The sequence below is a fragment of the Parasteatoda tepidariorum genome, chromosome 7 (assembly GCF_982258835.1).
Source record: "Parasteatoda tepidariorum strain Cologne lab strain chromosome 7, Ptep-v5.0, whole genome shotgun sequence".
NCBI classification, from domain to species: domain Eukaryota; kingdom Metazoa; phylum Arthropoda; class Arachnida; order Araneae; family Theridiidae; genus Parasteatoda; species Parasteatoda tepidariorum.
The window spans coordinates 15618686-15631950 of NC_141761.1; the positions used below are offsets into that span (position 1 = coordinate 15618686).

At 28.0% G+C, this 13265-nt stretch overlaps 1 protein-coding gene across 2 annotated transcripts in view; it reads left to right on the forward strand.

Moving 5' to 3' along the window:
• Positions 1-13265, forward strand: part of Rme-8 (receptor mediated endocytosis 8) — a 175301-nt gene that overhangs the window by 72880 nt on the left and 89156 nt on the right. The window contains exons 21-25 of one of the 2 annotated variants that reach the window (XM_087168523.1): positions 758-787; positions 3319-3447; positions 7155-7372; positions 9567-9726; positions 11438-11500. In XM_087168523.1, coding sequence (XP_087024649.1) covers positions 758-787; positions 3319-3447; positions 7155-7372; positions 9567-9726; positions 11438-11500 — 600 coding nt within the window. The remainder of the gene's footprint in view (positions 1-757; positions 788-3318; positions 3448-7154; positions 7373-9566; positions 9727-11437; positions 11501-13265) is intronic. The other variant, XM_087168524.1, reaches the window with a different exon arrangement.

The following is a 13265-nucleotide window of genomic DNA, read 5'->3' on the forward strand; positions in this document are numbered from 1 at the left end:
TGTAAATATAAATTTAAAACTTCATACAGATTACAGAATAACAAAGTCCAGAGAAAAATATTGTTTTCAAAGTAAATAAATTATATAATGTTTAAAAATACTTAAATTTTCGAGTACGCAGATTTAGCGTCAATTTTCTCTGATTACTTCTGTTTATATGAAATTCTACCCAAATAACTTGCATGCTCTGCATCTATTGGAATCTTCAGAAAGCTTAAACATCCACAAATCTTTCAACTACGGTAAAGCTATATATTTTCTTAAAGCGTGTTTATAGAAGTTAATATCCATACATGTGGACCTTTGCTTTACTGTTTAATTTCAATAATGTCAAATCCCAGCAAAGGCTGGTCAACACGAATTATGCATCTGGCTTGCACCGAAAACAGTGCTGACGTGAAATATTTTCAGTGGTAGATGGATAATGGGCTAGAGCCTCTTGCCATCAAGCTAACCGTGGGAGGTTTTCTTCTCTATGTAATGCAAATGCGGGATAGTTCCATCAAAAATTCCTCCACCAAGGCAAATTTCTCCTAATACTTGATCCAGGAGTTCCCTTGTCTTCCGAATTGGATACAAAATTACAAGGCTACGGAGTTGAGCATTAGTAACCATGAACCCAAAAAATTGGGTCTGCTGTTTAACGACTGTTGTAAAATAAAATAGTGACTGTTTAGTTTTATGTAATAATGTGTTATTTTAACAGAAATATTTGAAATTATGAATGTTAAAATGAGTTTATTTTTACTTTTTCAAGCTGAATATTGGAACATCTTGTGTTCCAGAGGTGAGAACTTTTCATTAACTCTCATACAATCTGGGTAATTGGTTCTCCACTGTATTACATTTTGTCTACAACTATTACTATTCCATAATTTCGAGATTTACAGTTTTTCAGAATTTTCATAATTTGTTTGAAAGGAGTTTTTTTCCCCTTATCTACGAAAACTCATGAAATTTTATTGCTTGCAATTAAGATACTTTATTTTTTATTCTTTAACAGGGTGCGTAGTGTTTTTAAAAAGTGCTTAAAGGTACTTATTTTTGATTTATGTTTTTAAAAAGCCCTTAAAGGTGCTTTTTTTTTATTCGCGGTTTGTAGAAAGTGCTTAATTTTCCATCTTTTAGAAAGAGATTTTTTATTTGCCGTATCGATTGTCGTTCTATATTACAAAAAATGTGTGATTTTCACAATTTTCTCTGCAATATTTATCAGAAACTTGTTCTTTTATCATGATCATGTAAAGTTTTTGAAAAGGTTTATAAATTTTATTGATTTTATGTTTATAAATTAAGAACTGTAAGCAATAGGAATTTTTTTTTTATTACTACGCAGATCCTAATTATGATTTATTTATTTATTTTTTTTGGAAAGGGATTAAAAATACTTTTTGAGTACTTAAAAAGTATTTAAAAGATGCTTATTTTTTGTTGAAAAAATCTGACTATGCACCCTGTTTGAACAATTCTCAAAATAACAAATAAAAAAACAAAAAGGATTTGATAGAATCAGGAAATAACAAAAGCGAATAAATCTCATTTTTCTCCCATCCAACAAGATATTCTTAAACTTTATCTTCTCTCGTTGTAGAAAAAATAAATATAAATTAAACTGATATGCAGCGAGTAAAAATTTTGATTCGTTCGAATACAAGATGGTAATGAGTTCTAATTTAACCAAAAACTGGAACATTGATTCCAAATAATCAGTTTCATTTTATAATAACCCTAGCAACAATTTTTACATTGACCTCAGTTGGGCTCTAAATTGGCTCAATATGGATCCCATAAGAGCATGCAACAACATGTCTAGATTTTTCTAATATTGATCCTAGGATGACTTACAATATTGCAACATGATTCATTTCTATCTAGGATCAATATTGAAAGCCATTCTAGGACCAATATTAGAAAATATAGGCACCCCAAAATTGGTTGTATATTCAGGGTATCCTCGCGCCTGGAAAGTCATGAAAAATCATGGAAAGTCATGAATTTCGGTATTGAACAGAATTTGTCATGAAATGTCATAATTTTAACTATTTTTTTAAAAAAAATTATGAAAAGTCATGGATTTAGGTTGTTGAAAAATCTAATTTTTGAAGTGGAATTTACCCCCCTCCTCCAATTTCATGGTGTTTTGAATATCTGAATTTGTAACAAAATCCCCACTCACAGTCATATTTGATTGAAATATAAAATGTTTTTATCGTGTTCTTTAAAAATTATGGTGTTCTTTCAAAAATTGAAAGAAAAAACATCATTTCTAGAGCGAATTATCTTTTAAACTTCTATGATTTCAGATTTTTTGCTATTTATTTTTATTTTATTTTTTTTATCAATTTAAAATTTTAGTTGAAGCAAGTCAGTCAGTGGCGATTTTTTTAAAATCCGAAATGAGAACAGAAAAATCAGGAGTATTCCTTTCCGATGAACAAGAAAAGTATCTTTAGAATGTAATTCTGCAGAAAAAAAGAAAAAATATATATTTGCTTTTGTATTTTTTTTCCAGCTATTTTATTGCTTCAACTCTTTCTTTACTCTGTTTTTTAAATTTAAAATCTGTAAATATGAAGATGTAGAGTATAACAGTTTTGGTTATACCTGTCATTTCAATAAATGTTGTTATAATGCTTTTTTAAATTTATTGTTGTTTTTGTCGGAGAAAATAGTAACTTCGTTAAGTCATGAAAAAATCTTGGAATTAGTCATGGAAAGTCGTGAAAAGTCATAAATTTGAAAATCTAAAGTGTAGCAGATACCCTGTATATTTTTGTGTACCCTGTATTGTATTTTTTAAAATTTAGTACCTTTATATAAGTGTTACTTTTCAGTAAATTCATAGATAATTGTATTAATATAATATATATAGAATTAGGTTGCATATACACCTTAAAAGTGAGCTAATTTGAATTTCATAAATATTAACTACTTACATACTTCTAATAGCTAGTTTTGCACCTCTGTTTATTAATTAGTTCAACTATTGTAGCTTACATAACTGTTTCATAACCTTTTGGAAAGTTCTGATGTTTTATTATGTGTATTCTTAAAATGTTGTGTAGGGTATCACTGTCTATTTTTTTTAAAAAAATTATACTTTTCCTAAAATTGTTTGCAACTGCAATTTAATTCAGAAACATTTTGATTTAAAATTTTGGTTAATAAGTTTTTAACTTTTCAAGATCTATGTTTAAAAATGTAGCCATAATATTTCATTAGAAAATTTTTGTCAAGAATTTATTTTCCTCTGCGTATCTTTTATTCTTACTAAAGTAAATAAAAGAGTATGAGTTGACATTTATTACTTTAATTTAGGATAGAATTCAGCGGCCTATCGTTCTAAGAAAAAGACGGGAGAGAGTAAAAAATGAAGCTAACTGGCAAATGTTTTATCATCAATTTAATCAAGATCATATAAAACCTGATTTAATATGGAATTATAAAGTAAGATAATTTATATTTTTATGCATCATTATAATGTATCATATTATCAGTGTTAGTAAACGGGCTCTTCTGAGTTAGTGATGCCTCACTTATAGCTCTTTCAGACTGTACAATATCATTAAGCTTATAGATTATTCCTTACAAGTCTCATATTTTGTTTTGTCTTATAATTCATTCTAAATATAAGTTGACTAATCAGATAAAATTTATTTAAATTTTCATACATCTCTATTAAAAATATAAATATTTTTGCAGTACCAAGTCCCATATTTGAATGTCCATTTAACAAAAGGGTCTATTTTCCGGACACTTTTTAATGATAAAAACAAATAATTCTCTTCTTTTTTCTTTTTTTTCTCAAAAAAAACTTTTTTCTACGTTTGTGATCTGTTAAAAAAAAGTATGAATGGAGAAATCATCCGCTTTTTATGATTCTTACTCAAATTCAGATTTTTGTTTGATTTTGATCCGAATTCTGCTAAAATATGATTAAAAAAATTTTCCAATATGGAAACAAGGAATATCTTTAGTTTTATGATTTCAGAAGCATTTCTTTACAGCGTGAAAAAAAAAAATTTTTCTCTTGTTTTGCATAAAATGATTACTACTGCCAAATGCACTTAGTTTAGGAATGTGCATAGCTCTTTCATTTTGTAAATATTGTAGATTTAAGTAGGAATTGTTATTACAAGAGTGTGTCAGAAAGTTATTATTTAAAAGCGCAATTTGAAATGCGCAGATCGTAATAGTATTAGTATACCAAAAAAGAAATAGACATATTGAACACTATATGAAGATCCTAAACTGCTGAAAATGCAATCAACAAAACCACATAAAGAATAAAATCATCACAAATCTAGTGCCTCAAGAAATTTCTTCAAATGCGTGATTTAGGAATCTCATTACAAAACCATATAGTATTTTAAAAAAATCAAGTTATTTAAAAATCCATGTCAATAATGAAAATGCCATCGGTGAAAGTACGTGGTTTTACTGGTAAAATCTCAATAATCCAGTCCACTTTAAAATTGATTTTAAAAATGTGCCATTTGAAATTTCTTGTGTGTGATAATGTAGCATTAAAAAATCTATAAAAATTCTGATGCAATAACTGACAGAAATGCAATCCTCAATCCTTGTGTAAAGGTGAATCACGCAAAAAAGTGATTATTTAAACGTGCGATTTGAAGCTTGCAGAACACGATAACATCATTGAGATTTTAATAACCATGTAAAAATCAGATGTAAAAATTATGAAGAAAACTACGCAAATTCACGATAGAATCATTGCTAATTGGGTGGATCGAGAAATAATTACATAAAATGCTTGATTCGGAATTCGGAGCATGTTTTAATGACTTATTAAAAAAATATTGAGATTTAAAAAACTAGGTGGAAATCTGCAACAATAGCTGCTAAAATTGTGATAGGGGAAACACTCGATGTATATGTTGTTGATTGAAATTGATGTTGCATTTTGATATTTTTTTTATTACTTAATTGAAAGCTTATTATGAAGTGATAGCTGAGATTGTCACAAGAATATCATTGTAACTATGTGTTAACAAGACAAATAAAAGACAAAGTTTCCATTGTAAACAATTTATTTTAATTATAACGTACTCTCCCAAACAAAGTGACAAAAGAGCAACGAAAAGAAAGAATGCAAAATAATCTGTTTCAACAGAAGCTTAGATACTCTTGTTGAACAGATGTGGGATTCACTCATGAACGACCAACAGGAAATGGAAAGAAACCAGCCGAGCCCCTCAGACCATGACACTACTGCTACAACTTGAATCGAAACTTTTCTTTTTTTATTTTATTTTACAATCAATCAAAATAGAAAAACCTTTTTAGCATTTATTTATCTTACAATAAGTGTGATTTATCTGATTATAAGGTTGATTACTTAATAGAAGGCTTATTATGAAGTAGGGGCTTAGGTGCAGCTCTTAGCTAATTCTGACTTGAAGGAGGGACTTCATTCAGACTAAATTTGTGTAGGTGGCTGTGCAGGCAAGTTTGATAAGAGGATTTCTGATTAGCAGTTAAAGTGTGAATTTAAAGGATTGTTAATAAAAAGGAAGTCTGGCTTGTAAAGGAATGAAGCTTAAAATGACAGACAGACCAGTTTTTTTAGTGGCAGGGGCTTAGTTTATCGATGAAAATATTGCTAGAAAAATTCATAATTAACTTAAAATTTGAAATCCCAACAGTTTTGCCATTTATATGCATGTAGATGCAAAGTTATCAAAAGAGAAGACACCTTTTTTTCAAAATAAGTGTGCATTAAATTGTGTTAATATCAGTGTTCGGAAAAACTACATTATTTTTGTAGTTTTCTACTGCTACTTTGTTACAAATGCAGTTGGCTACAACTACTTTTTTTTAAATATAGTGACTACAAATTACTTTAGAATTGTAGTAACTACTTTAAGAACAAGAACTTTGCTGGAGAACTTAATTTACACTTATGTTCATAATGGTTTTGAATGATAAAATTGGCTTACATTAAATATCGGAGAATAATTTAAGAAATATTTATTCACATTTAAATGAGCCAGTTTATCATTCCAAAATTGTTTTTTTTTCAGATTTGATAATTTACTTTCAACTTATTATGCTTTTTCCAACTTGTGAATATTTAATTTTTAAGAAATGCTAAATTGTCAAATACTTGAAACTTTTTCATTGTTTAATGATTTCCTCTAAGAAATTATGTACATCGAAAGAACGTTCCTTTTAAATAACATCAATGTTTCTCAAGTGTACAGTCACGTATGAAAGTGGGATCAAAGTGATTAATTATCTGTTTCTTTGTAATGGGTAGTTTAAGTATTAGATATTTGTGATTTTAAATGCATAATTTTTGTTAACGCTCAGATACAGCTATAGAGTCATTTTCATTGCATCCATCGACAAACCCATGAGGATTTGTACCGCTCAAATTCGAAGAAAGTTGTTCGAAGAATTAGTTTACAACTGTGTTTCTTTTCTAACTTAATGTTAATTAAAATTCTCGTTTTCGTGCATTTTAGAAAATTCCCTTAAATTGAGTAAAGTTTCTTAAAAAATTCCCTATTAAAATGGAATTTTTGTACACATTATTGCTTGCTTGAATATATAAATAAGTATGAATAATACAAAATAAAGCCAGTCTCATTTATAGAAATCAGTGCAAAAACTTTTTTTGTTCTGAAATGTTCAATTTATTTCTATTCGGAACTTTCTTTTTAAATTAATTTGAAAAGCACTTTTTACTGTCTTTGATGAATTAAATGCCTATTGATATTAGAAATAATGAATAAGCATATAACATAACATTTCAAGTAAGTTTAATGTTAATCATACCTGAAAATTATTGCAGTTTATTTATTTCAATGACTATATAAAATCCTTAAAATTCCCTATGTGTAAAATATTTAGTACATTTCATGCAAAAATTATCATGAATTTTGTATTTTGTAAAATCTACTGGATTTTTTTCCTATCCATATTAGCAGCTATGACACTGTTTTTGTTTTTTTTTTCGTATTGCACTACTCTCTATGCTTCTTTTTATTAAAAAAAAAAATTGCACACTACACTAGAAAATACAAAAGAAAGAGTAGCGACAACAGTAGTTTCACTACTTGTTGTGCACTGTATATAAAATGTTCTTCTCTTAAAGTTGAATTTCTTATAAAAGAGTATCTATTATTTAGACGAGAGAAGAGTTGAAAGATGCTCTAGAAAAAGAGATGAGAGATTTCAATTCCTGTCGTGAGCTTGGACGAACCGTTACAATTTCATGGAATCATGTGGAGTTTGAAGTGCAGTACCCCTCTTTGATGGAAGAGGTCAAAATTGGTGATTATTATTTGAGACTTCTTCTTGAGGAGGATGAGAAAGACACATCAGGATCTTCTTACATCAAGAAATCGTAAGTTTTATACTCAACCCCCAGCTTTACGTTTTATGGGTAAAAAAATCAAATTCAAAAAGATATAAACCTTTAAGAGAATTCTTAACTCAGTCTCAAATCATTTTAAGATAGATATTTCTTAGGAATATATTTTTCATTCAGAAAATTTTTTTTTGTATTTTTTTTTTTAATTAAACATTTTTTGTCTGCGAGTATACTGTTTTTATAGATATCATTTTTCTTGTTTGCATTTAAAAATGAACAAATTTATTGACTTTCAGCTTCATGTTCAGGAGAAAATATTCTGGTTTACTTTTCAAAAGAAAAAAAAAAATTTCCGTAGGGTTGTAATCTTAAATTGAATTTATTTAAGGAAGTAAATAATTCAGAGAAATTTCATTTCGAGTTGATTTTGAAGAGTATAAATTTCAGGATGTATTTTTTAATATTATTAAATGAATTATTTACATGGTTAAATAATTTAAGCATTTATGATAAACTACTTAGTAAGCGTATAACTTTTTTAAATCATTCTGTGATTAAATAAGTTAGAATAAATACCTCAGAAAGGACTTAATGTTTGATTTCATTACGTGAGTGTTGTTTAACATAGCAACTCCATTCAACTCTTCATCCACTCAATTTTGAACGATTCAATTTGGAATATTTTATTTATTTATTTTTTTGGAATCTGAAAGCATATCTCCCAAGTCTCCTGTTTTTTCACAACGAATCCTGTATTTTATGACTATCTCCTGTTTACCCGTATATTCTCAAATTTAGCATTATTTAGCATTAAAACTAGCATCTGTCACCTTATATGTGGAAGAAATTTTTTTTAAAGAAATAGTGATAAAATATCCACTGATGGCAAAAATACTTCTCTTATTCCTCAACAGATGGTGCATCGCCAGTACTGCAGTATGTTCAGTGTTAATAGTTTAAGTCGAGCTATGATGGCTCAGGGGATAGAGTGTTCTCCTTCCAATGAGGTGAGCCGGGTTCAAATCCCAGCAATGACTTGTTAATACAAATTCCACTTTCAGCTTGCACCGACCACGGTGTTGACACAAAATATCCTCAGTGGTAGACAGACCACGAGTTAGTCCTCTTGATGTCATGCTAACTGTGGGAGGTTTTCCTCTCATGTAATGTAAATGTTGTATGGTTCCAACAAAAAGTCCACCTCTAAGGCAAATTTCTTCCAATACTTGATTCAGCGGTTCCATTGTCATCTTGGATTGGATTGGGTTCAAAATTACGAGGCTATGGCTTCAACATTAGTAAGTGGTCGTAAACCACAAAATTGGGTAGGCTGTTCAAAGACGGTTAGAAAGTAGAATAGTTTAAGTAATTATAAATAATGGTTTAAAAAATCTTCTTTAGATTAGGATTTATATACATATTTTTACATCACTAAATGTAAGTGCTTATATAATTTATAATTTTGAATTTCTCTTTTTGACTTACATAATTATGCATGATGTATCAAAACTTTACTCTTAGTCTAAAAAATGTGTGAAGTAAAATTTCCGTTATTTTATTTCTCCAATGTTGGCAGGTATGTGAAAGCATTTAACTTTCTCAACATATACTGATCACAGCCACCGTGTAGTAATGCATGAAAGATACATCAAAAGGTTTAACTCGAATAAATAAGCATAACGAATAAATGATCAAGCATTCAGGGGTCATAAAAATTACCAAAGTATTAAAAAATAGCATAACAATTGAAGTATGAGTTACAGGTTTATTTGTACACGTTTCTGATTTGTATAAAGTTGATGCCAATGCCATCTAAACAAAAGCAAACTCTAAACTTGAAAATAATGTTAATTCTTGTCTATGGCATTAAATGACAATGCATTCTATAACTTTGCTCCCTGGTGGCAATACCATGCGCAAACTACTGTAAACATAGAAATTCCAAATGTAAACAAACGTAAAAACTTCCATAGATCAGGATATTTGATATTATTGATTGACAGAATATTGCAATCATGCATTTTTTTTTATTATTTTGAATAATTACTGGATTAGTTGTAGAAAGAATCTGTGATTACACATTATTTACACATACAACCCAATGTGTAAATTAATGTAGCAGATTCATTTTGCCAATTATTTCAGCCTCTGACTGCATGAGCTTAAAACAATGTTTGACTCTTAATGGGTAGTCTTTATAGGTTACTGAAGCTATGATATTTTATAGGTATGAATTTTTCAACGACTTGTATCATCGATTTTTGCTATCGCCCAAGCCAGCTATGAAGTCCATGTGTTTACAAGCCATGGCCATAGTATATGGACGTCATTTTGACGATATTGGTTGCTTTAATGATACTAAGTTTATCATTAACATGCTAGATCGGGTAAGTTATGGGGTTCATTACACCTTCTACGTGTAGATAAAGTTGACGCTTAATATAATGACTAATCATGTGGCATTATAATGTGAGGTTGTTATAGTGAGGGCACAAAAATACTGTGAGAACTAACTCGTAGGTAAAAAGAAAAAAAAATGAGTTAAAGATTTTCCTACAAAAAGATTTTTTATACTTTTTATTTCAAGAAATAGCTTGTCTTATAAGTAGAGCCCGGATTTTGATGACCTAAAAAATCTCAACTAATGCCCTTAAAAAGTGCAAAAAATGCCCTTAAAAATGCAAAAATTGCGCAAAAAATGCCTTAAATAAAGTAAAAATATTGAATTAAAAAAATGTTTTGCTCTTTAAAATTATTATGAGTCATTTAAAAAATATAAAGCAATGCAATACTTGTTCATTAAAGTTTGAAAAATATGTTTTATACCCTAAAATAACAAAAAAAGGAAAATATATTGACACCAAAATATTTTTCTTTTGTAGAGAAACTTTGAGGGATATAACAACTCCCATCTCATAATATTACTAAATATTAGAATTACATTGGATTATTAATTTTTTTTTTTTGATAATTTGAAATGTAAACGAGCGTCTCTTGTCTGAAAGTAAATTTTCATTCCTGCAGAAGCTTCTTTCAACGTCTACTGATGTTATAGGTGTGTACTTGAAAAAGACGGTCTCACTTTCTGACAATTCTTCTTCAATTTGAAAAGATTTTGCTTCACCTGTTAATATCCTATAGATTTTCTTCATTGTTTGGAAGCCAGTGTAATAATGAAAATTGATAAAAAATAATAATAATTGGAAAAAATTAACAGAAAACTTTTAAAAATGCATTAAAATGCAAAATACGCCCCAAAATTTAAAGAAAAATGCCCTATAAATCTAAAAAAATGCTCTAAAAGACAAAAAATGTCCAAAAATGCAAAAAAATGCAAATGTCATCAAAATCCGGGCCTTACTTATAAGTAATTGCTTATTAAAAATTACTTTATAATTATGCCTCCATAATACACAAATATCTTTAACAATAATCAATCTTTTCTTTTTTTCTTAGTTTAGTTTATTTTGAAGGTTTTAAATTCAATGCTTTAAAAGTCAAGTTTTTAAATAAATTGATGAAAATTAGGTTTTTTTTTTCAAAATAAAGGAAATAAATTCAGTTATTTTATTTATTTATTGACTTTTTTTTATATTTATTTTTTTATTGACAATTTTATCGCCTTCACAAGCAAATTGGAAGAATACTGAAATAAATTGTCATTGTTTATTTCTTTGAATTAAATTGAAATTCCAGTTATTTCCTTACGAGTGTTTTTTTTATTATTATTATAGAAAAATTATTTTTTAGTTTAGTGCTTTATTACCCTTGATGGAAATAATCAGGGCTGATAAAGGCTTTATTTGACATTTATTCAGCATGATCCTTCTTACTAAATCTCGATAGAAATGGAACCCACTAAGTGTCCTTTGCATGAAACTAATGCGAATTAGATTAAATATTAAAAATTTTAATTTAAATTGAAGATGAATTGAAAGTCATTTAAAAATAAAATTATAGTTTAAGGGTATTCAGTGTTGAAGAAACATAAAGACTTAAATTAAAACTATTTGTTTCTTAAAAATAAACTTTTTTCTTGAAACTATTTTGAATTAAAGAACTGTGTGAAGAGACTTTCAGCATGCTTTTCTTTTTCAGAGTACGGATAAACTAGAAAGAGACAGGCTTGTGCTATTCATAGGAAAACTAATACATGACAAGGTAAGTGCTTTTTAAAAAAAAATTTTTTTTAGCATTTATACATAGATTATAAATACTCTGCTATTTTCTGCTCTGAAAAGTTCCTACATAACTGCCAACTCTACTGGATTTTCCAGTAGACTACTGGATTTTGCCTGTTTCTCCTGGTCTTCTGGTTTATTTAAAATTCTCCTGGTTTTTTACATTTTAGAAAATTCCCTAAAATTGATTAGTTTCTTAAATAAATCCCTATTGAAATAGAAATTTTGTACAGATTATTGCTTGCTTGCTTGAAAAATTAAATAAGTTTTACTAATGCAAAATGAAGTGAACCTTATTTATAGAAATCAGTTCAAAACTTTTTTTATTCTGAAATCTTCAGTTTGTTTTTTCTCTGAGCTTTTTTTAAAATTAATTTAAAAAAATGTTTTAACTATCTTTGAAGAATTAAATGCCTATTAATATTCAAAATAATGAGTAAACATAATACAAAAAATTTTAAGTATGTTTAATGTCTATCATAACTGGAAAATATTGCAGTTTTTATGTTTTGATGACTATAAAAATCCCTAATATTTTTTATGTCTAAAATATTTAGCCCATTATGCAACAATTATCATGAAATTTATATTGTGTAAAATCTACTGGATTTTTTCCTGTTCTTGTTGGCAGCTATGTTCCTATAAGGGCAACAATTTAAATTAAAGAAATCTCGTTTGACTTTTGAAATATTGTTGTTAAGTATCGATGCATTATAGACAATAAGATAGATATGAATAACTAAGCATCCATTTACTCCTGTCAAAAACTATTTTCAATACATTACATACAACTGATTTTGAATTTTCTTTCAGATTTTCTTTACATAGAAATGCTTTTTTTTCTAAAAAATATTTTAAATTACGTTCAGAAAAGAAATTAAAGAAAAAAGATAATTGTTTTAAGAGTATTTCAGGGGGAAAAAATAAAGAAACAAGTTTTAAAATTTGTCGGGGTTGACTTATTTTCAAACATACAATGAATCCCCATGGCAGAATCACTGTGACATTGTCGCAGAACATTATAGTCTTGCGGAAAGATTTTTTTTTTTGAAAAGTAAAAAAAAAAAATTTCTACAGAAATTAACATGTAATATTTGAATCATGCATTTCACTTTTTGATGCGCTCAATTTATGACGATAATATCATATACCGATGTTATGTTTTGATTGCATTTTCGGCAGTTATTGATATTGATTTTCACCTTATTCTTAAATATCCCGATATATTTGAAACAATATAGAAAATTCGAATTGTGCATTTTAGTATTTACTTTTTAAGGCAATAATTCTATTGAATTTTTTGCAGTTATTCCTATAGTTTTCTCCGTAATTTTTTATTTTATTTTTTAGTTTAATCAGATATTTTTTGATCCGATATTTCTAATTAATAACAAATGCATAGACAATAAACTATTGTTGTCTGTTATAAGAAATGATGGACCATGTCTCTTTTCAATTATTTATTTACAGACACAAACATGAAATAAGATAGATATGGTGGAGAAATTCCTGCAGAGAGAATCTAAACTGTTCTCTTCAACGCATAAACTTCTTCTGCTGATACCATGTGACTATGCACATTGCAAGTCACATCGCAAGTCCACAACCTAATCTTGAAATTAAACACACATTTGAGGAGTCCGATTCACGTCATTTCGTCCGCGATCTTTTTTTTAATTTTTTATTTTGCAATCGCTACTATGAATTTCATGATTTTTTTATTATGATGATTATTGACAAAATGC